This window comes from Phyllobates terribilis, unplaced genomic scaffold (assembly GCF_046119375.1).
Source record: "Phyllobates terribilis strain yellow unplaced genomic scaffold, ASM4611937v1 Scaffold_9__5_contigs__length_417890890, whole genome shotgun sequence".
Classification (NCBI taxonomy): Eukaryota; Metazoa; Chordata; class Amphibia; order Anura; family Dendrobatidae; genus Phyllobates; species Phyllobates terribilis.
This window is the reverse complement of record NW_027362769.1, coordinates 121,741,609-121,768,121: the sequence shown is the minus strand read 5'-3', so window position 1 is coordinate 121,768,121 and position 26,513 is coordinate 121,741,609. Positions and strand designations below refer to the sequence as shown.

The following is a 26,513-nucleotide window of genomic DNA, read 5'->3' as shown; positions in this document are numbered from 1 at the left end:
AGAGCACTTGTACTCGGTGCCTCCCACCTCAATCCACCTAATATTGGGGTTATGGCGAATTGATGAGAGCAGGTGCTCCGTCACTAGGATGTATAAGAGAGGGGACAGAGGACATCCCTGCCTTGTCCCATTGGTGATTGTGAAAGGTGATGAAAATGTTCTGACGCACCCCCTGGGCCTTGGGACACCCGGAGCCGGACCCTTTTTGGTGGATGCTGGTGGTTGTAGTCTTCGTGGCGGCGATCCGGTTCCGTGGCTCAGGGCGGTCAAACCAGTGGCGGAACTATTTATGTGGTTTTGATGTTTAAATGTCCGACTACGCCACCCGTGGATTGTGGTCAGAGTGAACCGCCGCTACAGGGCAGACCGCTAAGGCTGGTGTTGTGGGTGCAGCAGAGCGTAGCATAACTCCCCACGGGAGGAGTATAGCCTCAGGGCAGTGTATGCGGAGGATGGGGGTGATGGTGCAGGGCAGCAGCAGTAACGACACGGAGTCAGTGATGCAGTTCAGGGCCTTTACTCACAGTTCTTATTATCCAGACCACGTCTGCAGGTAACGGCTGCCCACGTCGTACTGTGCTCACCAGGTGAGGGGCTCAGACAACTCCCAGATAACTTTGGAGCGCTTCACAGGACCCCCTTTGTGTGTCCTTTGTCTGGCCTTTCTTACCAACACTTCTGTCCGGCTGCCTCGGGCCTCCTCTTGGTAAACTTGGCGCCAGTTTCCCTGACCCTATGTGGTGCCTTCCTAGCGGGTGGAGCAAGGGGCTGCGCCACATAAAATGTCAGAGCCTCCGGTTTCTAGCTGAGGGTCGTTTCCTGCCTCCACTAGTTCGGGGACCGGTCTCCCCCTTTGGCCTGACCCCTCCACGCAGGTGGATTCGGGCGTGCGGTGGCGACTCGCCCGTCCGCACCCCTGGGATCCCTTCATTCCTCGTTCCTGGAGCCTTCTCCGCTCCTCTTCCTTCCTTCTCCCTCTTGCAGGCCTGGGCCTCTGTTACTAGGCCCGCCTCCGGAGCAGAGCTCATGCAGAGCCCCTGCTCCCTGCCACTTCTGCTCAGACTTCTCTGCACTGAACTAAGATGGTGCCCACCTTTTATACTCCCTTCTCAATGCACCCAGGAACTGCTTCCTCCCTGCTCCTGCACTGCAGGGTTCCCCTTCCTCAGTGTTCCCTCCCCCCACTCCAGCCAGGGACAGGGACTGTCGTGCCCATCTCAGGGGCATATTGGTCGCCCTGCCCCACGGCAATGTGGTGTAATGCATGCAGGTGTCGAGTCCTGATCCACACTCCATCCTTATCTGAGAGTGAGATATCACACCTCTGGGTGAGGTGCAATACGTCTGTAGCAACCGAGCCCTCGGTGCTACAGTTCCATTTATCTTCAGCCTAGGTGACGTATTGTGATACAGGGCCGTGATTTTGGCTATAAAAGGGTCCCCTAGACCCCTACCCCAAGCTTTTTAAGAGAATCATATATGGCGTGCCAGGAGACTCTATGGAATGCTTTCTCAGCATCCAACGAGAGTATCTACTTACAAATTTTTAACTGCATCTAGCCCAGGAAATACTTTGTGCCTAGTAGCAGTGTCTGCTAGTCAGCGGATTATCCCGGCTGTTAAGCAAGCTACACCACCTGTAGTTTGGACACTTAATTTTTTCAAAGGAAATGCTTCGGGACCACGGGATACTTAGTGAAGAGCATCAGGAGGCACCCCAAGGCATAGGGGCTGGGACTGGCACTAGGATGCCTTGCGGTGGACAGCCGAGCTCGATCCTTATAAAAGCTTTTTAACTGCAGCAGCTTTAGTGGACGCTACTGGAGCTGGAATTACGCGGCTGCTGGCATGAGACTTGCCCTCCAATAGATCCTTGTAAATGGATTTAAAGTGTATTCATTCAAATTAGAGGGACAATTTAAATTAAAAAGCTTAGAGCTGCCTCCACCACAGGGGGGCTCTCTTGACCCACCAGCGGACAGGCACCAGTATTGGGAGAGGGGGGCTGGCCGTCAGGGTTCACCGCGGCTCTGGCACAAACCCGGCGACACGGAGGTGGCACGGGCAGGAGCGGACTGGCCGTCTCGGCTTCTCACTTTTTGGATTTTAGAAGGGCATGACATGCCTATATCTGTGTCTCCCCCTCCTTTTACTCCTCCACCTCTTTTCTTTTCGCATGACTATATGTACTTGTCACTTTTCCATGTGTTAGTTGTGTCTTCTGAGCAGTTTGTCAGCTTTTGGACACCTTTGAAGGTGTTTTCTATGTGTTTCTATGTGTTTTTGTTTGCCTGCCATTGGTTTTAACGGTGTTCGAAGGTGTTCGACGAACAGTTCGACGAACAGTTCGGCGAACACACGGGTGTTCGACGAACCGAACCGAACTCGAACACTACGGGGGTGGCTCAACACTATTAATAACCTTAGTAAATTCTTCTTAACCAGGACATAATACATTTTAAAGTAAAATTTTAATTTTTTTTTTAAATATTTTTTTTTTGCGACTGATCAGGGTCATCTTGCTCTGATTTTTTAACACACCTCCCTGAATGATTTAAAATAAAAATGAATAGTAAATCGTCATACCTATCGACCTCTCCACTACTTCCAACCCTGTGTTGGTCCATGCCGATTTCTAAACTGTTCAATCCACTGGTCACCGCTGCAGCCACTGATTGGCTGCAGCAGTCACATGCCCTTCTTGGATAAACAGGAAGTACAGAGACCGATGGATTGCCTGGCAGTGTTGAAACGGGAGCAGTGGGGATCGGCAAGGTGAGTATAATTTTTTAATTATTTTAAAGACTTTTGGGTGCTTTTCTTTTAATTGAAAGTACATAATTTCTTTATATGTTAAGATTTTATGTAAAGTATATTAATTACATAATGAAAAGTTTTATAAGTTTGTAAGATCCTCCGTCATTAAAATGTATTACTGTTCTTTCTTGCAGGGGTGAAAAAGTTGTTTACAGCCGAGTGATGTGCAAGGATCATCCTGATCACATATAATTGGCCCTATAATAATATCCTATAGACAATGTGTTTTAGGTATTGCACGGTACAGTGTTCTGGCCACATGGAAAGGCTACGAAGATCATGTATAGCACATAATCACTTATACGACAGCACTAATAAATAAAATACAAGTAACTTAACGGGACTGTCCTATGAAAACAAGTTAGCACCTATTCACAAGATAGGTGATAATAACTTATCAGTGGGGGTCAGTCCACTGGAATCTGCACAGATCAGCAGAATGAGGAACTCTTATCCCAGTTAGAATGGAGCGGCAGTGCGCATGCTCACCCACTCCATTCATTCCCAATGGGGCTGCCGAGCACCAAACTGCTAGAAGAGCTGAGCGACGAGCTCTGCAACCGCATAGAAAATGAATGGAGTAGGGTTCAGGCGTCCGACCTACTGCTCTATCTTGTATCATGGATAAAAGTGCATCTTTGGGGATAAAAATTCCTCATTCTGCCAATAAGTGCAATCCCCGTGGTTGGACACACACCGATTTAATAAGTTATCACCTATCTTTTGGGGAGGTGATAGCTTGTTTTCACTGGACAATCCCTTTAATTATTAATATAATAAAAAAATACATTATCACATATACCAATGTTAGAAATAGGTGAATAGCTTTGACTCAAATCGAATTTGCTTCGAATTTAAAAAAGAAATGTGGATTAATCAGAATCCGAATTTTTTTCGCTATGGAATTTGTGCAAATCTGTCAGTTCTGTAAAGGGCCAGGATGGGCATAAAAAATAAAATAATTTATACTCACCCAGCACTCCCTACCCCCCGTAGAACCCTCACCAATCTGATCATTTTTCTCGGTCCAGTCTCTGTTGCAGTCTTCACTGGGCCATCTTTGATGCCTTCCTTCTCCAGGCATCGTTGGTTTCTCTTGCACTGACTTGACCACGATAATATGGTGTTGGATTATGCATGTCATTACATGGTATGATGTGCTTTGTGCAATACCATGATGTTACAGTCTAGGAGAAGCCACAAGATACCGAAGATGACCCAGTAGAGACTGAATCGGTGGTTAAACCACAGAAGACAACCAAACTAGAGTGGAACTACAGAGTGAAGACCATATTTTTATTATATGTATATGTAGTAGAAGGCAATGAACCGTCAGTACAACTCTTGCAGGATGTGCCAGTGGTGAGGAGAGATTGCCATCTGCTGGTCAGGCGAAGTCAAGCAAAACCAAGTTGTGCTTGAAGAGTTGAAGGGGGAGCAAATTCAGATGCCGGACCAGATCAGGTGACCTCCAGGAAGGAGTTCCTAGATATAAAAGTCAAGCGCGCCAAGACACAGCAAGATTTGGCTCCAGGCTACAGAGTGGAGAAGACATGCTCCAGATGTACCACAGGACCCAGCGTGACATGCCTCAGCCGGAGGCCTGTGTCGCAGAGGAGCCGGGCACCGGCTGATAGGCTCTGGACTCCTCACAGAAGTGCTCCAAATCCTGTGCATGTTGGTCAGAGTCAAGACCTGTGCTCTATACCGAGTAAGTTCCCGGAACCAGACGCCACCTGCCAAGCGCCGAGGTCAGGACCCCCTAACGTCAAGCGTGAGAGACTACCGTTGACAGTCAAGCCAAGAAGAGCTGAGGGAGGACTGCGACAGGAGAGATGCGCCAGCAACAGCGGAGGAATCACGCAAGTGAACAGGGCCGTCCCTTCCAACTTCACCTATGGTACCGGGAACAGTTGGGATTAGGTCTTCAGGTTGGGAGGGGGCCGGTTGGTGTGTGGGAGGCTAAACGGGATCTGATAGACTATCCGGAAGAGACTTGAGGCCTAGCGGGAAGAATCGGTGACCCCCGCTAGGGCCATACAAGAGAACTCATGTGGTGACTCCCACGACTGGGTGCATCACAATTCTGCAAAGGACTTTACTGTTATTCACTGAAAAGCATTTTTGATTGTTATTTCAAGTTACTGTTTATTACCCTTGTTACTAACCCCCTTGCAGAATAATTGTTATACATATAAAGTGGTTTTATCAACCCCTGACAGTTCCCGCCTTGTGTCTCTGTGCGTTGCATTCCGGCACCTGTGTTACATATATAAAGTATATTATATGTTTATTATGCTCTGGAGTTTGGAGGGACCTCAGGTTCTAAAAATATGCAATTAATTTGCATCAAATAAATATTATGTAAAATGAATTTCCTGACAAATTCAAGTGGACTGGTGAATTTGATCTTCCACGTATTCACTCATCACTAGCTAATATGTTTCATCTTACATACATCATAACTACATACAACTTAATAAGAGGACTGTACAGACAGTAAAAAAAAACACACAAAGTGCAAAAAGACTATGTTATAAAAGAAGCTGTGATCAAAAATTATTTATCATATGTAATATGATATAAAAATACCTCCTGGGGATCCAAACTATCAGTGTGCAAAACACCACAGCACACAAAACATTATTCTGGATAAATGAATTAAACCTTGAAGCAACTACTGGGAGCCATTGAAATTCTTCCACACGTACGGAGCTTCTGAACCTCATATTGCAAAGCGCCTGTAAAACCAAGCAACTTAGCAATTTACCTATTATTAAACATCTTCTCTGTTCTCAAGAATAGAGGAATGTTTCATTTTATAATTTACTGTTCACTGTCAAGGTTACTGGCCACCACTCTAGTCCATCTAAAGTGGTTGGTCTCCTATACATGGAGAGCACATGGAGGGCAGCACTTACAAGCTCTTTACTGTAGAGCTTGCATGCGCTGCCTCAAGCTGGATCCAGCCAGGTCAGTGTCTCTGTTCCTCTCCGATACTGTGGAGGCAAAGCTGACTATACTGGTAGCATATAATGTTACTAGTCTGAACTGTCAATCACCAGGAGAGCACCACCACCTCCGGGCAAGCAGAAAGCCGGTTGACAGGGGAGCGATGTGCTCCTTAAGATTGAACATGAGATAACCTCTTCCATTCATAGAGAATGTTCTTTTTCCAAATAAATTTTTTATTAAGGAACCTATAAAATAATTACCCACTAAATCTATTATACATGAATACCACAACGGCAAAGACAGCAGAATCTACAGCAGCCTGACGCGTTTTGCCTATACAAGGTTCATTTGGAGGCTACATGACGGGTAAAAATTGGGGGTTGTAAGATATAGGGTGACCTGAGGAATAATGTTACCTTTATCATGGTGATGTGGCACACTTTTGTGTATTGTTATAGGGCCTTATTAAAATGTTAAAATTGCACTCATTTTCTCTTATGTACTAACCTGATGTGACATTTAAAGTGTACAATCAAAAGTGTTTTGGGAAAAATAAATCACTGACGCTTTAGGGGTTGTTTTTCTGATGGAATTACGATGTAACAGAAGCTGATGTCACACTAATGACACAAGTCATTCATAATTTATACAAACCTTCCGTGAATCAACTGCGGCATACATAATATCCATCCAGCCCTTAAATGTTGCCTGCAAAAAAATGCATTTAACATCATTACAACTTGGATACTCTCTACAGAAAACTTGTTAGCATGTTGATTTTAATTCACAAATTAACTTCAAAAGCAAAAAGAACTTACAAAGGGACAGTGTTTGCTTGTAGTAATACAGTTATGCAGAGAAGCAGACAGTATTACAGTATAATGTTAGCACAATGTACTGCTAGCATTAACCAGTGCATCATTAAAAGTGAATATTCACCAATGAGCAGCATTTAGTTTTTTACTCTAAATACTGTAGATCCATTCTACACCCTCGGCCTGAGACAGCTCATAGAGTCCCATGGCTTTCAGTATCATCTCTATGCTGACGACACCTCTCTGGACCTGATATCACCTCCTTACTAACTAGAATCCCACAATGTCTGTCCGCTATCTCATCCTTCTTCTCTGCTAGATTTCTAAAACTTAACATGGATAAAACAGAATTCATCATCTTTCCCCCATCTCACTCAGCCCCCCCATCTGACCTATCCATCAAAATCAATGGCTGTCCACTTTCCCCAGTCCCACAAGCTCGCTGCCTCGGGGTAACCCTGGACTCTAACCTCTCCTTCAAACCACATATCCAAGCCCTTTCCACTTCCTGGCGACTCCATCTGAAAAACATCTCCCGGATCCGCACATTCCTCAACCACGAATCTGCAAAAACACTAGTGCAAGCCCTCATCATCTCCCGCCTCGACTACTGCAACCTCCTGCTCTGTGGCCTCCCCTCTAACACTCTCGCACCCCTCCAATCTATCATAAACTCTGCTGCCCGACTAATCCACCTGTCCCCCCGCTATTCCCCGGCCTCTCCTCTCTATCAATCCCTTCACTGGCTCCCCATTACCCAGAGATTCAAGATTCAAGATCCTAACCCTGGCATACAAAACCATCCACAACCTGTCTCCTCCATACATCTGTGACCTAGTCTCCCGTTACTTACCTACACGCAACCTACATTCCTCACAAGATCTCCTTCTCTACTCCCCTCTTATCTCCTCTTCCCACAATCGCATGCAAGATTTCTCCCGTGCTTTCCCCCTACTCTGGAACTCTCTACCCCAACATATCAGACTCTCGTCTACCGTGGAAACCTTCAAAAGGAACCTGAAGACCCACCTCTTCCGCCAAGCCTACAACCTGCAGTAACCACTCCTCCACCATACTGCTGCACGACCAGCTCTACCCTCACCTACTGTATCCTCACCCATCCCTTGTAGATTGTGAGCCCTCGCGGGCAGGGTCCTCTCTCCTTCTGTACCAGTTTGCCGTTGCGTTTTTGTACAAGATTTCTGTAATTGTTTTTGCTATGTATACCCCCTTTTTTCACATGTAAAGCTCCATGGAATAAATGGTGCTATAATAAATGATAATAATCAAAAATGATGATGTACTGCTCCAAATCCCCTGCATAGATGTATACATACAGTATATGATACAATTCTGTCGGCCATCAGCTCCATACTAGGTGGATATTGATAGAAATTTATATTTTGGACTTGATAAACAGAATAAACTTTTTTTTATACAATCTAATTACTATAATGAAAGTTTCCACTATAACATTTTAAGGAATTACATTTTCTGTTATAAGTGAGAATAGAACAAAAGTATTCTACAAATAAAAACTTTTTATTAGAAATCACTATGCGTTTCAGCTGCATCGAGCCTTCCTCAGGAAAATGCTGATGAGTTCTACATAGATGAGCTCTTCCCTTTTTATTAAAAAACATGACACGTTTTGGCTGCATCCAACCTTCCTCAGGAATATGCCGATGAGTTCTACATAGATAAGCTCTTCCCTTTTTGTGAAGAATACTGAAGATATAATCCCATGTCGATCATTGTGCTCTGTTTGGTGGGGGATTATACAGATATACATTGTACAGCTGTAATCCAACACTTCTGCAGCTAAACAAGAATGGAGGGGGCTGAGGGACATGGAGTGACAAAACCCCTACCCTCAGCTGTGGAGCTGCCACAGGAAGATCCCCTGTGGGCTCCAGCCATGCGACTCCCTTTGTGTCAGATACTATAATTCAATACCGAGTTATGGGAATACAATACATCCCAGTGATACACCAAATAGATTTTTGGAACCACTCAAACATGAAGAATGTCATCCTTACTTCCAGCACAGTCTAGCGCGCAGGGATAGGGAGATACATGGCACAGCCTTTCGAAAACCTCTAGGGCCACTGTGTTTGGTCTCCACGCATAGCATGGGGCCCGGCTGGATCCAATGACACCAGAACCGGCTCCCTAGGACTGTCCATTAAGGAAGTGTAGCCCATTTTAGTTTTTGGAGTTTTTAGCTGAGAGAGGCCAGGGTGGAGATTTATTTCCAGCCAGGGGGCAGGAGGGGTTGTGACCCAGAGGGGTTAAGAGCTCCTGCAGCCCTAGCTCCGTATCTTTTTCCTGGGAGGTCATGACGATACATCGTGTGGGAGAAGTCCGGCAACAAAGGGGACTACAAGCCTCCCATGTGGCAGCCCCTCCCCCGCAAGCCCGGCCTTCCATTTGACTGGTAACTGACTCTGAATATCTGTGTATATCTTTTGTACAACTACTATTGTGTTTGCATCTCTGACCATTATGTATGTATAACCCTTATGTATATAGTGCATTGACTAGGTTGCCATTAAGATAATTAAATATATAATTTAACCTTGGGCTGCTTTTTTATCTCGATCCACGAACTCACACATCCGTTGTTCGGCGTAATCTTCATGCTACCGGGGCGGGTTTCTGGCCCGATATAGTTCTCGTTAACGGTCCAGGGACTTATATCTAATAGAAACTGGTGGCAACTCTACCAGGCCAACAAGGTTCTGCTTCACAGGAGCTAGTGAACGGGCCTCTCAGCTTGTCAGGGGTGTGACTGAGTGTCTTGCCACGTCAGTGACTGAGTGGGCCACCTCTTCTCACTCCCGGTGCCTTCCTGTACCCGTATGGACAGGGTGAGTCTGTGTAGAACTGTACCAATCTGATCTTATGTGTCCCCGAGGATGTGCAGAACGTCACGTTTGTTAAAAGGACAGATCCGTATCACGTGTTCCGTCTGACGTAATTGTGACGTCAGGTGGGTGGCGAGGTGTGAATCCGTCACAAGCGGTGGCAGTGGTGGGATTCTGCGGGATCTCTCTGCTGCCATTCTTCACAAGTGGTGGCAGCGGTGAGATTCTGCAGGATCTCCCTGCTGCCATTTATCACACTTTTATTAAAAAACACTATGCGTTTCAGCTGCATCAAGCCTTCCTAAGGAATATGCCGATGAGTTTTACATAGATAAGCTCTTCCCTTTTTATTAAAAAACACTACGCGTTTCGGCTGCATCAAGACCTCCTTAGGAGTATGCCGATTAGTTCTACATAGATGAGCTCTTCCCTTTTTATTAAAAAACACTATGCATTTTGGCTGCATCGAGCCTTCCTCAGGAATATGCCGATGAGTTTTACATAGATAAGCTCTTCCCTTTTTATTAAAAAATACTACGCGTTTCGGCTGCATCAAGCCTTCCACAGGAGTATGCCTATGAGGTCTACATAGATGAGCTCTTCTCTTTTTAGTAAAAAGCACTACGCATTTCAGCTGCATCCAGCCTTCCTCAGGTGTATGCCGATGGATTCTACGTAGATGAGCTCTTCCCTTTAAATGGAAACTGTTTGCAAGATTTATTTCTAGAAATTTCTTCCACCATCATTTGTGACCAGAAAACTTTAACATCAATTAATATGCATTAGATTACTTGAAAAATCTTCCAGGCTATCTGCAAATGTGCGCATCCAGGTCTTCGCAAGTCTCCTTGTCAATCTTTACTCATCTTATCCCATGTCAGTTCATTGGCATGTATGACACTTGCAATATCATTTACAGGTTGCACAAAATATGCTACTTGTGCGATAGGACTGAAAACTGCCACATGTGCAGAGTAATCAACTCTGGTCTGAGCATGTGCACAATCAGGAAGTGGCGCAAGGAAACAGCGCATGTGCCAACCAAAGTTGGTTATCCTATTCTTACAAAGTCAAACACTCTGGTTTTCAGCTCTATAGCAATCAACAGAGCAAGGACAGGTTTAGCACAGATTAACCAGGACTCTTAAGGTGCATTTACACTTAAAGATTATTGTGGATGAGTGTTCCCAAGATCGCTCGTATTATGGTAATCTTACAGTGTATACAGGCTGATGATAACCCGATGAACGAGCAAAACACTCATTCATGGGGTGAAATAATTTTTAGGACGGCTTCAAAATCATTGTTCTTGGTGGTGCATTGTCCTGTATAAACAGGATTCACGCAACCGAGATCAATGGCAGCTTCTGTGCACTGAGCGATCTATGAAAGGTTATTCAGTGCTCATCGTTTAACATGGTCTGCCAGGGTAAACAGACTTTAAAATGTGGAGTTCACTTAGTGCCGCCTGTTGGTCCATGTCAAGAGACCTTTAGATGGTCTGGATACACCCAGCAGACACTAAAGCCTTCATTTTCATGTAGTTTTCAAAGTACTTTTTTATGTGACATGAGGCAGCACAGTTGACTATTATACTGTAACTTTATAAAGTTGATTTTCAGGTCACATGTAATGAAATCTATACTGTGTTATTTAAAGGGACTCGATCAGCACAGAATGACGGTCAATATAAGTACTGCCACTCGGTGCACAAAGGTGTGGCCAATAATTTAAATACACCTTCCCACCTGCTTGTTTTCTCTCTATCTCCATCCCCTCTTCTTTGATTGACAGTTCTGGCTTCATAGAGGAAGAGAAAGGAGGAGATAGATAGAAAACAAGCAGGTGGGAAGATATATTTAAATAATCGGCCACGCCATGATGTACCGAGTGCCTGCACTTGGTTTGAATAGTCATCGTGCTGGCAGAGTCTCTTTAAAGGTCATGAACACCTTTGACATGGAAAACATTATTTTTACGTTCGTGGTTACGTTTAGTTAATAAAATCACACTAGGGTTAAGTCTCCAATCTTCATTCCTGAGCCACTGATATGCAATTTCCAGCTTCATCTAAGTTTCAGCTTTTTCTCTTGTGGGAGTGTCTCTCTCAGTAATATAGGCTGGCTGTGAGCACTGTGTGTAGCCAGGGTGCTGCTGTCTTCACTCTTGCATTCATGTATTAGCACAGCTCTAATATTTATTACTACTCTCTATGCTTTCCTCCTTGTCTATAGTTTGTTTTCTGTGCTCTCCCCGAGAAACTCTCTCCTATATCCACTACAGATCTATGTACAGCCCTCTCTCTCTCACTCCTGCTATTTCTAACACTGAGAGAACAGCCCGCTCTCTCTCACTCCTGCTATTTCTAACACTGAGAGAAGGGAGGGAGTGCAGAGAGCTTTCAGGAGCAGGAGCTTTAACAGGTTTGGATCAGTTTTGCACGAGCAAAATAGAAGGACATTTTTAATTAAGACTATTTACAAAGTTGCTTAACTTTGCATTGAGGAAATAAACAATAAAAACAACATTTTGTGAAAAGGTTACCTAGTCGTTAGATTAGATTGGGGTACACACAGCAGTTTACGATATATAGAGAATATATGAACTTGACTTACCACTTGAAGTAGCGCCAGATACCCTGCTCCCACATTATCAAAATTAACTTTTACGTTCTTCCATCGAGCACTTTGATTTGCCTTCACTAGCTGTAAACATTCTGAATAATTATTAACATCCGTATGGAGAAAATTTAGACCCGTCGTAGTATTAACGCAGTGATAATACTTTCCCGCAAAAAGGTTCACGCCCATTATACTGAAAATCAACCAAAATATGAGGCAGACCAGCAGCACGTTCATAATAGAGGGAATCGCTCCGATCAGCGCATTCACAACCACCTAATGTAATGATTAGGGAAGAAAAAAAGAATGTCAGTTTTTGACAATAGAGATCATGATGTCAGGTCAGTACTGGACATGAAAAGAACACTAAAATAAATCTATACAGATGGGTCATGTGGGAAAAAAAACTCAGACGTCACAAAGTAAAAAAAAAAAAAAGGAAATTATAACAATATAGAAAAATAAAGACCTGATAGTGGAAAAACGGACGCACAGACATGTAAACTGCAGAAAAAAAAGAGAAAAATATTAAAAGAAATGTGATAAAGGACACAAGTCAAATAAAGGAAAACGTAACGGAAATATTAAGTGGTGGAATGATTTTAGGACAAAAGTTGTTCAGAAAATAAGATAAAAACTGGAAAAAAATATAAAAGATTGGGATCAAAAAATATAAAATACATTAAAATTGGTGTCAGAAAACAACATAGATTTCAATCTGAAACATGTACTACTTTCCTTAGATTTGCACATGCTCTAATCAGCCAAGGGTAGTTGTACATACAGTATATTGGGAGTGTGATGGACATGCATTATATTAACATTACATTTTGTAATTCTGAATAGCTAGAATACATATTGTTCTCTCTGTTTCTATTTGCTACGTGCTGTCCTTTCTCATAACTTTGCCCATGGTGTACTAATTTTGAAAACTATAAAATGAGCTAATACTAGTACATCAAATATAATTAATAACCTTTATATGATTTTCAATAAACAGCTTAAAGAAGCCCTCCTCCCGTCAAAGTTATTATCTTCTTAATATATTGCAGTCATATTATATAGCACGGTGTACTTACAATTGCTCATTTTGCCTTTCTACCCAGTAAGTTCTTTTCTTTTCTCTGCTCTATGTAGACACAGGAAGTCTCTTTTCCTGGCATGAGTACACATTGTTATACAGTCATGACCGAAACTGTTTGCACCCTTGAAATTGTTCCAGAAAATGAAGTATTTCTCCCAGAAAATTATTGCAATTACACATGTTTTGTTATACAAGCTTATTTCCTTTGTGGGTATTGGAACAATACAAAAAATCAGGGAAAAGGGAAAATTGGACATCATTTCACAAAAAATCCCAAAATGGGCTGGACAAAATTGTTGGCACTCTCAACTTAATAATTGGTTGCACACCCTTCGAAATAAAAAACTGCAATCAATAGCTGCATATAACCATCAATGAGCTTCTTACACCTCTCAACTGGAATTTTGGACCACTCTTCTTTTGCAAACTGATCCAGGTCTCTCATATTTGATGGGTGCCTTCTCCCAACAGCAATTTTAAGATCTCCCCACAGGTGTTCAATGGGATTTAGATCCGAACTCATTGCTGGATACTTCAGAACTCTCCAGTGCTTTGTTTTCATCCATTTCTGGGTGCTTCTTGAAGTATGTTTGGGGTCATTGTCCTGCTGGAAGACCCATAACCTAGGATGAAAACCCAGCTTTCTAAGACTGGGTATTACATTGCAACTCAAAATCCTTTGGTAATCTTCAGATTTCATGATGCCTTGCACACAAACAAGGCACCTAGTGCCAGAGGCAGCAAAACAACCAGAAAACGTCTTTGCACCTCCACCATATTTGACTGTAGGTATTGTGTTCTATTCTTTGTAGGCCTCATTCCATTTTTGGTAAACAGTAGAATTATGCGCTTTACGAAAAAGCTGTAGCTTGGTCTCATCCGTCGACAAGACACTTTCCCAGAAGGATTTTGGCTTACTCGTGTACATTTGGCAAACTGCAGTCTAGTGTTTTATGTCTCTGTGTCAGCAGTGGGATCCTCCTGGGTTTCCTGCCATAGTGTTTCATTTCATTCAAATGTCGACGGATAATTCGCTCTGACCCTGATGCACCCTGTGCCTGCAGAACAGCTTGAATTTCTTTGGAACTTGATTGGGGCTGCTTATCCGCCATCTTGATTATCCTGCATTGCAACCTTTCAGCAATTTTTCTCTGCCATCCACATCCAGGGAGAAAAGCTACAGTGCCATGGGTTGTAAACTTCTAAATTATGTTGCGCACTGTAGACAAAGGAACATCAAGATCTCTGGAGATAAACTTGTCACCTTGAGATTGTTGATATGGTTCAACAATTTGTGTTTAAAGTCCTCAGACATTCTCTTGTCCTCTTTCTGTTCTCCATGCTTAGTGTGGCACACACAGACACACAAATGCAAAGATTAGGTCAACTTGTCCCATTTTTATCTGGTTTCAGGTGTGATTTTCATATTGCCCACACCTGTTTCTTGTCACAAGTGAGTTTGAACGAGCATCACATGCTTGAAACAATGTTGTTAGCTCACAATTTTGGAAAGGTGGCAAAAATTTGGTCTGCTAATTTTTGGGGTTTTGTGTGAAATTATGTCAAATTTGCCTTTTTTCTCAGTTTTTTTGTGTTGTTCCAATACACACAAAGGAAATAAACATGTGTATAACAAAACATGTGTAATTGCAATAAATTTACTGGGGGAAATACTTCATTTTCTGGAAAAATTCAAGGGTGCCAACACTTTCGGCCATGACTGTATAATATGATTGCAATATATTAAGACGATAAAAACTTTGATGGGAGTGCTTCTTTAAAGGGAATGTGTTGTTTGTTGTATTGTTTAAACCTTTTTTTTTAATGTATTTTTTTGTAGTTGCCATTTTTTTTAGATGTTACAATCTGTATTAAAAATTAAAACAAATAGAAATCTTGTAATTTTCACACTGGGGCGTTTTTTGTTACTTACTTTCCCTTAGTGTAATATAACCCAGATCAAATATTATCAGAGCCTAAGGGTGATATTTGTCTTTTTACAGATAGATCAGGCAACTATTATAATAAGTTTGCATTTTTCATTTTCACACATCCTCAAAAAAAAGTATAAGATCCCGTGAAAAAACAAACGGATAACTATCGTTATTTTATTATTTAATGGGTAGGAAAAGTTAAGATTTTTTTTTTCATACAAGAAAAATGGATGTAACAATATACAGTATGATAAAACTGACAAATGGACCAAAAATGGGTCCAGCACACTGCCAAAAACATGGGTCGTTTTTCACATTTGAGAAAAAACCTGAAGTGTGAGACCAGCCATAACTAGCGCTTCATCCTAGCAAAGTCATTATTCACACATGAGGAAAGATGGCACATATGAAGTGGGAGTGTGCTACATTTTCCATGGTTATGCAATGTCTAAGAGAATGAGACTCATTGTAGTGCAGTGGCTCAAAGATAAGCAGTCCTGAGCATGGGACTAGCCTTTATGGTGTCTATACTCTAGCAAAGTATATGAATGGGGGTTGCTTAGACAGGACAGCTATTTATTCACCGCATTGCTCACCCTGAGTTGTGCTTACATACACAAGAAGGCTGGCCCAATGAGAAAGAACAGCACGTAATCCAATAAAAAGGACAGTAAAGTAATAGTAAGATACAACCTGTCAGGCAACTACCACCACCAGCACTTACTAACTGATGTGTTATCCTATGTGCATGTTGTTAGGGTCTCACTTTTAGCAGTCCCAATAGCTGTCACATGCTGGCTAAAATGTCTACATCAAATCTCTGGAGTTCATTATTGTCTACAAGACCTCTTGTCCCTGTAGACACCACGACTATGGTCTTGTTACTGTAGACACGACTTATGGTCTTCCTCCCACTATCACATGGCCTGTGATAGTGGGAAGAATATAGGTCTCTCCAGTGATGTACTGTCCTCAACTGGGAATCTCAGTCAGTAAAATCTGGTGTGGTAACAAGCAATAAGTAAAAGCTGGAGTGGTAACAAGCAATAAGTAAAAGCTGGAGTGGTAACAAGCAATAAGTAAAAGCTGGGGTGGTAACAAGCAATAAGTAAAAGCGGGAATGGTAACAAGCAATAAGTAAAAGCTGGGGTGGTAACAAGCAATAAGTAAAATCTGGAGTGGTAACAAGCAATAAGTAAAAGCTGGAGGGGTAACAAGCAATAAGTAAAAACTGGGGTGGTAACAAGCAATAAGTAAAAGTTGAAGGGGTAACAAGCAATAAGTAAAAGCTGGAGTAGTAACAAGCAATAAGTAAAATCTGGAGTGGTAACAAGCAATAAGTAAAAGCTGGAGGGGTAACAAGCAATAAGTAAAAGCTGGAGTAGTAACAAGCAATAAGTAAAATCTGGAGTGGTAACAAGCAATAAGTAAAAGCGGGAATGGTAACAAGCAATAAGTAAAAGCTGGGGTGGTAACAAGCAATAAGTAAAAGCTGGAGTGGTAACAAGCAATAAGTAAAAGCTGGAGTGGTAACAAGCAATAAGTAAAATCTGGAGTGGTAACAAGCAATAAGTAAAAGCTGGAGGGGTAACAAGCAATAAGTAAAAGCTGGGGTGGTAACAAGCAATAAGTAAAAGCGGGAATGGTAACAAACAATGAGTAAAAGCGGGAATGGTAACAAGCGATAAGTAAAAGCTGGGGTGGTAACAAGCAATAAGTAAAATCTGGAGTGGTAACAAGCAATAAGTAAAAGCACGAATGGTAACAAGCAATAAGTAAACGCTGGAGTAGTAACAAGCGATAAGTAAAATCTGGAGTGGTAACAAGCAATAAGTAAAAGCTGGAGTGGTAACAAGCAATAAGTAAAAGCTGGGGTAATAACTCTACAGTTTTTCTTGAAGGAAATGTTTGACACATCCTAAATTTTACAGCAGAAAATATTCAAAAACTAATTTTGTGTGAACATTTGAAAGGAGAACTATTAGAATAACCTGGCAGAGATATAGTTTATCATGGAAATTACCTACATTTTATAGGATCACACTACACATATTTTGCCTGCATAACTTGCGTGATTGGCTGAAAGGTTTCCCAATTTCCCTTCAAAAAACTCTCAGTAGAAAAATTGAGGTATCATATGCAAGAGATAAAGCTCAAGGTAGGCTGAAGTCTTAGAAAAATTATTGATTGATACCCTATATAGATTGTATGACATAAGAAACAATGAGGGAGATTTATTATTATTATTATTATTATTATTACTACTGTTTTAAACGTAGTGTCAGAATCTAGACCAAACAGGCAAATTCATCACACGTTGCATGATAGATCTTTCTAGACGTATTGGACACTTTTACTTTTGCTATTTTTGGTTAGCAGGGGATCCCCAAACTTAACCTATCGATTATATTTTTCATCTCTTCATAGTTCTGCAAGGATTTTCCATGATAGTTCTCCTTTGAATCAATGCCCTTGAGTCAATGACTATAAAATATATCTAAGACGTTATGTGAAATGAGAAAGTTGTATCTTGTTACAATGTGCCGCATGCATCGGTAGAAGCAGATATTTGGTATGATATTAGTATTGTTAACAGTATGATCAGATATTTGTCTCATACTTTGATGTGTTTTATTTTAGATCCCGACATGCATGAAATCAGTAAGAAATGATCCTTATCCCACCAGTCCACACTTACTATGTCTGAAGCTTGTACGACAATGATCACTACATGTATAATAAATTGTGTAATTTCATGTTAGCATTGCTTTATGTCATTGGTTAGTGCAGGGGTCTCAAACTCAGCTAGGTATATGGGCGGCACATAGAAAAAAATGTGAATTTGAAGGGCCGCATTCTTTGTCGGATGATATAAATTTTTAATGATACCATATTGTTTTTCTATACGCCTTTTGGATCATTTTTTGAACATTGTTTTTTTTTTATTTTATTCTTTTAAATGGCATTCTTTTTATGGGCTGTGGTACAGTTTTATAGTTTTTAAAAGTTTACAGTTCTACAGCTTTTAAAATTTTTATTTCCTTTTTGTGTCTCCTAATTGGCCACATACAGTGGTTTTTTTTCTAGCAATTAGCACCATATAGTAATTCTGACCAACTTCTTATAGCAATGTCCCCATCTTGTAATAGTTTCCCCAACTTGTAGTAATGTCCCCATCCTTGCCGCATCTTGTAGTAATGTCCCCATCTTGTAGTAATGTCCCCATCCTTGTCCCCATCTTGTAGTAATGTCCCCCATCTTGGGCGGCATCTTGTAGTAATGTGCCCATCCTGGTCCCCATCTTGTAGTAATGTGCCCATCCCGGTCCCCATCTTGTAGTAATGTGCCCATCCTGGTCCCCATCTTGTAGTAATGTGCCCATCCTGATCCTCATCTTGTAGTAATGTGCCCATCCTGGTCCCCATCTTGTAGTAATGTGCCCATCCTGGTCCCCATCTTGTAGTAATGTCCCCATCCTTGCCGCATCTTGTAGTAATGTCCCCATCTTGTAGTAATGTCCCCATCCTTGTCCCCATGTTGTAGTAATGTCCCCCATCTTGGGCGGCATCTTGTACTAATGTGCCCATCCTGGTCCCCATCTTGTAGTAATGTGCCCATCCCGGTCCCCATCTTGTAGTAATGTGCCCATCCTGGTCCCCATCTTGTAGTAATGTGCCCATGCTGATCCTCATCTTGTAGTAATGTGCCCATCCTGATCCCCATCTTGTAGTAATGAGCCCATCCTGGTGCCCATCTTGTAGTAATGTGCCCATCCTGGTCCCCATCTTGTAGTAATGTGCCCATCCTGATCCCCATCTTGTAGTAATGTGCCCATTCCGGTCCCCATCTTGTAGTAATGTGCCCATCCTGGTCCCCATCTTGTAGTAATGTGCCCATCCTGATCCTCATCTTGTAGTAATGTGCCCATCCTGATCCCCATCTTGTAGTAATGAGCCCATCCTGGTGCCCATCTTGTAGTACTGTGCCCATCCTGGTCCCCATCTTGTAGTAATGTGCCCATCCTGATCCCCATCTTGTAGTAATGTGCCCATCCTGGTGCCCATCTTGTAGTAATGGCCCATGCTGGTCCCTAACTTGTAGATCATTCAACTGAAAAGAATCACTGACTTTGGCGGCCCTCAGGACCAGGCCGCAATCATTACGGGGGCTCCGGTGCCTGGGGGCCGCATTAAGAAGCCTCTGGGGCTGCATGCGGCCCTAGGGCCGCGTGTTTGAGTTCCCTGGGTTAGTGAGTATACACATGGCCATGACATGATTCTGTACATAAGTATATTGGGCTCACACTACACCTCAATGTGTCCCTGATCTTACACATAATATATGCTATATATTATAGAGGTTTTCTGCATTGCTTCTAGGGCAGGATAGGTTGCCCCACAGTAGCGTTATATTGCAGAATATATAGATCAGTAATATAGACATAAGGACTATATATGCTGCTATTCATAGGTCTGGGCACACAATGTTGCCTTGAGTATGAGCTGTTTGCATCATAGCACATAAAAAAGTTGTTAAAAATGCCTAAATTAGTAAGTTACTGTACGTAATTTAGTAATAAAATTTCTGTCCCCGATCTTCATCTTTAAAGAGAGTCTGCCATCACAAAATGACTGTTCAAACCTAACACAGGCATGGCAGAGCAGTACAGTGCACCTTAGGTGCACTCATGACATCGCCAAACAGTTCAGTGCACCTTCCCACCTGCTTGTTTACCATCTATCTCTGCCTTTCTCTGGCTCCTGTATAACGAGAGCTGTCAATCAAAGAAGAGGATGGTGGATATAAAACAAGTAGGTGGGAAAGTGCATTGAACTGTTCGGTGATGCCACGAGTGCATCGAGTGCCCGTGCTTGGTTTGAACAGTCATTCAATAGAGTAACAGAATACTTTTAAGCTCTGGCCCCAGGTCTTGGCAGGTCCTCTTCCATTTTTTGTCCTTCACAGGACAGTGGTTCCTGTGAGCCATAACAAGTGATGTTTGTACAAGGTCCTACTGACAGATCATTTATTAGCAAAGCCAGCCCCCCTCTCTGTCTATACATAATTTTTCAATGGATATAGGAGGGATCAATGGTACGCAATTCTGTGCTGCTGAGTGGAGAATAATTCTTCACACAAGGGTAGGTAAGTAGAGTAGTTTATTCTATGTATTTCGGGGTTGTACCAATGTCTTCTTCAAGATAAACAACAATAACAATAATGTTGTACCAATCCCAAAACGCGTAGGTAAACTACTGTACTTACCTGCCCTTTTGTGAAAAAATATTCTCCACTCGACAGCACAGCATAGCCAACTGTTGATCCCTCCTATATCCATTGGAATTCACATGCAGGAAAGCTTTTACCTCCTCTTCAGATGGAACCTACATGGGAGTTGTGTCCCAAAACAACCACAACAGATGAGCGCAGTCCCACCTCCTATATCGCATCAACCAGACCGTACTACCCTATGTGCACGATGTCTTGTTCAAAGTTCCTATATATCGTTTTTGACAGAGAAAGGATCTGGCTTAGCTATAATTCTGATTTCTCCTAATATTATGCTACACTGGCCATACACAAAAGCTTAATATCAGCTTAACACACCAAATTCAGAAGCCAACAGATCAACGATCTAATATGTTTGGAGTTGTCCCAATATTCCCCCAATGGCAAATGTCGAAAAACAAATTATCAGACAACCCAATCTTATTATTCTATCGATGAAGTTCTTGGAATTTCGTGACTGTTTAAATTATGTTGCTGCAGGAAAAACAAACTTATTTCTGAACCATCAAGTAGAAAAATAAGTCATATCAGCCGCACCGCGGCTTAGTTTCCATGGAGCAGGATATCTGAATTTTAATGAACAGCTAGTTTAGCTAATACTTTTCTGTTGAAGAATAGTTCTGTATCTCATAACGAAGCCAGGAATAGAACTGTAAGTTCTCCTTGCTTAAAACAGGGATCTACTATCAATACAGATGTAATGTCTGGTGTATAGTGTAGACTCTAAACACTACGTCCTAGCTAGATACCTATACTTAGCCAAAATCCTGTTAAAAATGGAAGAAACTCATTGAAGATGTCAAAAGGTGGTAAATGACTGTCAACACTATTGATAAATGTACATCAATAGCCATCCTGAGTCATTATACAGCGTATATTATACAGATATAATCAGACAATGGAATGACTGGAGGTATTTTTAGAAGTAACCTTTTGCCACCGATCAATCATAAATAGTCATTGAGGCAATAATTTGTATATTGGATTTCTAAAAATAAAGCCCCCTCGCATCTTATGTGCTTGTTTATATGCCATTCTTGACATTCTTGAATGAATCATGCACCATATTTACAAAGTTTATTCCGATATTTTCCTGAGATTTGTATATCAATTGCTATGACTTTTACTAAAACATTACATTTCAACATGATACAGCTGATAATTGTATCGGTGATAATACTATGACCCAAGCATAGTTTAAAGGAAACTTGACATAAAAAAATATCCTATTAAGCTAATCCCAGGTTTCTACAGGAAATTACATGATTATTACAATTATGTTTGTAGATAAACTATGTGTGAAGTGGTTTTGCTATAGTTATAAAGTAATAACTTGCCTCCTTGAGTGGAAAACCTTTACCCCAAGTCACTGGGGCGGTACAGTATACTGGCCGAGTCATGGTTTGAAGAAACATCTTTTCTCTTTATTTGATCATTACAGCTAGTTAATGTCAGTGCTGATGTCTCTGAAATCCAGGGCATACACTTGCATGATCATGGAGGCAAGTTTTACTTTATAACTACAGCAAAACCACTGCTCATGTAGTTTAGCTACAAACATCATTGTAGTTATCATGTAATTGCCTCTAGAAGCCTGGGATAAGCTTAATAGGCAATTTTTTAATGTCAGGTTCCCTTTAAGTCAATCACAACAAAGAACTGATTGATCTAAGTACTGGGTGTGGTCTTGACAACCTCTGCTGCAAGAACAGGAAGGTGCAGCAGAGGTTGCTATTGCCTTTGAGGCTATAAAACTCCAAAAAAAAGAACCTATAATCCAGGCTCTGGGGTAACGAAGTTGAAGAATGATTGCACTGGTATGTTAAATGATCCTAGAAAGGTAATTTTGAATCAATTTGGACAAAGTTCATAAAAATCTATTGAATTTTTGTTAATCTATTACAGATGTTTTTCTAAAAAAGTCATACAGTTGGGGGCTTCAGGACATTCAGAGGAATAGGAGCTGATCGGTAATACCCACCAAACATTGCACGGATCTGTGCAGTGCAGCTATCTACAATCTCTAGATCCAGCTTCTTCCAGAGGTAACTACAACTGATCAGACGGGGTGCCAGGTTTACCACCCACCGATATGATATTGATGACCTATCCTAAGGGTGACATACCCCTTTAATGGCTTCTCCAGGATTGCAAAATTCAATCTATTTTTTCCAGAAACATCACCAATTTTGACCACCAGCTGTGACTGGTTCATTTCCAACCAAGTAAATAAGCAAAGTTGTAATACTAGACACAGTCAATGGACGAGACACTGGGGCACCGTCTTTGGAAAAAAAATTAATTTTGCTTTTAAGATTTCTTTAAATTTATATTTATGAACATACAATTAATTTTACATCTTAGAATGCATACTAGAGTTAAAAGTAAGTCTAAAAATTGACGATCGCAAGTGACTCATTGTAGTACAAGCTTCAGAGGATAATTATATAGTTAGACTAATATGTTTAAATAGAAAGAAAAAAGACTATATACAATGTTTTTTTAAGGTTTTACTACAGTGAGTAAAGCAATGTATTATATGGCAGCATCCACCCAACAGATTAAGCCAATATTATTAAAACTGCTTTGGATGAAGACTATTGTTCCCCAGTTTATTATGGGGAGCAGATTTATTACCTGTTGCCTATGTGTTAAAATAATGACATTGGCTATATCTGTAGATTCCTATTTTCATTGGTTACCGATTATGCCACAGCATGATTTCCATAGACAACCTGGGTATTCTCTTCTGACAAGTTTGAGATTTTTGCCTATTTTGCTGAAAGCATTACAGTAGTTTGGGTGGGGACTGGGTCGATTAAAACTAGTGATGTATAAAAATAACTGAGGTCATTTATACTCTTCTTGCACTTATACTGCACTTGTAAAATATGTCCAGCACGGGGGATGTACTATTTATTTTATCCATTTATATGGCACCAACATAATCTCATAATCTAATTCCTAAATTCAGTATGTTTTTTGGAGTGTAGGAAGAAACCAATACAAATATGGGGAGAATACACAAACTCAATGCAAATGTCAGCATTAGTCAGATTCAAACTTAGGAACCCGATGATACAAAGCAACAGGCTCTAACCACTGAATTACTGGGATGCATTTTACTTCTTTTTTAATTTATCTATTTCTTCAATTTTATTTTTTTGTTAATTGTATATATTTATTTATTTTTGTTATTTATGTTTTTGTTAAATATATATACTTATTTATTTATGTTTAACTCATTTTCCTTAAGAAAATCCCATGTGATGTACTGAGGAAGCAGACATGTTTCGCCTCCTTGTGCAGTTCCTTGTACCTCTCTGCAGCGCACCCATGTGAGTCATTTGGAACGGTTCAAGCCATTCAACTCTTGCCTGTGGAAAAGAGTCCAATGGTGCATGGTGTGATTTTTTTTTTGCATATATGTATGTAGTCCATGGGGAAAATAGTTCATTGTGGACTAGAAATTCACAAAGTCCAAAACTACATAGTCTGAATTTGGCCTTACCTATCCCTGTAGGGATGAAGGATGCTAAAATAATCTGATTTGTGTGCAGTTGACATATAATATTGATCTGACAGCTTATGGTCATACATTCACTACTGTCAGTGTACATAAATGTTTACTTAGGAACACTAGATCCCTTTCTAACACTAGCAACCACCGATGCTCATGTGATGTCATTACGATGGCATAACTTTGATGAAATGTCTCTCATGCAATTGGGCTTTAGTGGTAAACACAGAACTCACTTTTAATACTATGCTTTACAATTTTTGTAACATTTTTGGCCCAGTCTCTACACTGGCAGATTGCTATACCTTGCAATATGCTATTAAAGTGACTAGTCCTGACGGCTAAAGGCTGTAGACAGAACTAAAACATCAGCTTATGAATATAATACCCAACTTTATCTTTGCAAATCAACCATAAAAACTATCGGTAACATTTTTGGAGATTTTGGAGTACTTGCCCTTTGATTTTACTCATTTACTGGACTGGACTATCACCAGAAAATAAGTCACGGTAGCATCTTAGTTATGAATTATAAGTTAATGAGCATCACCTTCTGTTCATTAAATGAAAAATGTCACTGAATATAAGAATAAAAGGTGAATTTGTTCTGTGGCTGCAATGATATGTAACACAATAGTATAGAGCTGCCGGTTCATTCCTTATCACATACCACATGCATGTATCTATACATGCATTAAAAGTCCTTGTTCATCTTACCCTCATCCCTTCAAACCGTGAAAGGGCTCTTAATGGTCTCAATGCCCTTAAGGTCCTTAGGGACTTAATAGCCCCTAGTTCTGAATATCCCAAGGCATTAGCTATTAAGCTAACAAGAGACACCTATATGAAAACAAAAAGCAACAGTTCTAATTTCTGCATCACATTCTGCTATAAAAACATGACATATCCTTTGGTTTTCCAGAAGAGATGGGGTTTTGTTCGATATCACCAGATGATCAAGCTGCAAAATGAAATTGGGTTAGAATAGAGCACATGAGGTTTCGCCCAATGACACCTCAAAGTCTTACCCGCTCTCGCAATTTGCCAAATCTCCAGTTAATTTTAAAGAGCAAAAAATAACCCTGACAATAAAAAAAAGCACCTACAACAAAGAAACAAAGTGAATCTATGTTGTGTGACAACCTAGATCTTAGTCTTACCCTTATGCCCTCAAATCTTGATAATGCACGTAGAGGCCTCAGTGCTCTCAAGGTCCTTAGAGACTTAATAGCGGCTAGCTGATCATACCCGAGGGCGACCGCCAAAGAGGATATGACAGAAATCGGATCAGAACCAATTAATTAATATTTCAAGAACTGGTTAATAACTAGGTGCTTTGTTTTTTGTTTTAACAATAATTATCCTTAAAAGGGGTATTCCAAGTATCATATACTAGTTGATAAATGTTAAATTGACGCTGGGATCTACACTCACTGTAAGAACATTGGACCTCAATCCAACACTGCTCTTGGCTGTTTTTATCACCTCCATATAGTTGGAGTGGTCATGCGTATGTTCACCACCTCAATCAACCCCCTCCATGCTGTGGTCATGTGGCTGTAGGGGTGGGTTACTGGGGTTCACCATTCTACAATTAGTGGGTGTCCCAGCAGTCAGACCCTTATTCAATATCTATCATCTGTCTGGGGACAAGATCAAACATTTTTTTTATCCAAAAGTATACCTTTAAAGAGAATCTGTCAGCAGGTTTTTGCTATGTAATCTGAGGACAGCAAAATGTAGAGGCTAAGACACAGATTTCAGGGATGTGTCACTTATTAGACTGCGTGCTGTTGTTTACATACAATGAAAGTTTTATCATCAAGAGACTATCACTACTTGGACCAGTGTGCACATGAACTGTGGTCCATCAACGCCTCTCCTCTGATAAGCAGCTTACTGTCAATAGACAATGTACATAGAAAGCTGTGGTGTGGGCGGGGTCAGCTTTCTGAGCTTTGCTACATTCTACATCTAAAAACTCTGATTGTATCACAACTGCTGGACCCAGTAAGCTAAGTGACACATCACTGGAATCAGGGTCTCTGCCCCTACATTATGCTGCTCTCTGATGAGGTAGAAAAAACGTGATGTCAGATTCCCTTTAAAAAAAGGTGAGTAGATCTGTTGGAGTTTTTTTATTTTTTTAAGAAAAATATACTCGTAGAGCCAGGCTCCGATTCATCCTGCCATTGGTTTTGGCAGCATGAATCAGGTGACCTGTTCCCTTTAATAGAACGTATATAATAAATTCATTATGATCATGACCAGGCAAGAGCAATTACATGTATTCTTTTACTGGGTGTAGGAGGCGACTAATGACGCTCTTGTAACACACTTGAATGGAAAAAGTATGGACAAAATGTTATATGTTGTTAAATACTTGACCCCTTTATAACACTGTTAAATAGGAATCATGTAATTCTTGCTTATATGAGTCACGAGCTCCTATGACTGTCTAATTGCACAGAAGAAAACATGACAACCGGAATAAATGTGCCACTTGCGGAAAAACAACAATGATCCTATGAATTAGACCAAGTCACTGTATACTGTCAGACTAGTCTAATGATATGGTCATAGTAATGTAGTTTGCCAAGACAAGACTGGT

At 41.1% G+C, this 26,513-nt stretch overlaps 1 protein-coding gene across 3 annotated transcripts in view; it reads right to left on the bottom strand.

Annotated features, from left to right (window-relative positions):
- Nucleotides 1-26,513, bottom strand: part of LOC141161749 (sodium channel protein type 2 subunit alpha-like) — a 313,242-nt gene that overhangs the window by 16,284 nt on the left and 270,445 nt on the right. For all 3 annotated transcript variants that reach the window (XM_073647018.1, XM_073647017.1, XM_073647019.1), the window contains 3 exons: nt 24,620-24,742; nt 12,070-12,351; nt 6,427-6,480 (listed from right to left, as the gene is read on the bottom strand). In XM_073647018.1, coding sequence (XP_073503119.1) covers nt 6,427-6,480; nt 12,070-12,351; nt 24,620-24,742 — 459 coding nt within the window. The remainder of the gene's footprint in view (nt 1-6,426; nt 6,481-12,069; nt 12,352-24,619; nt 24,743-26,513) is intronic.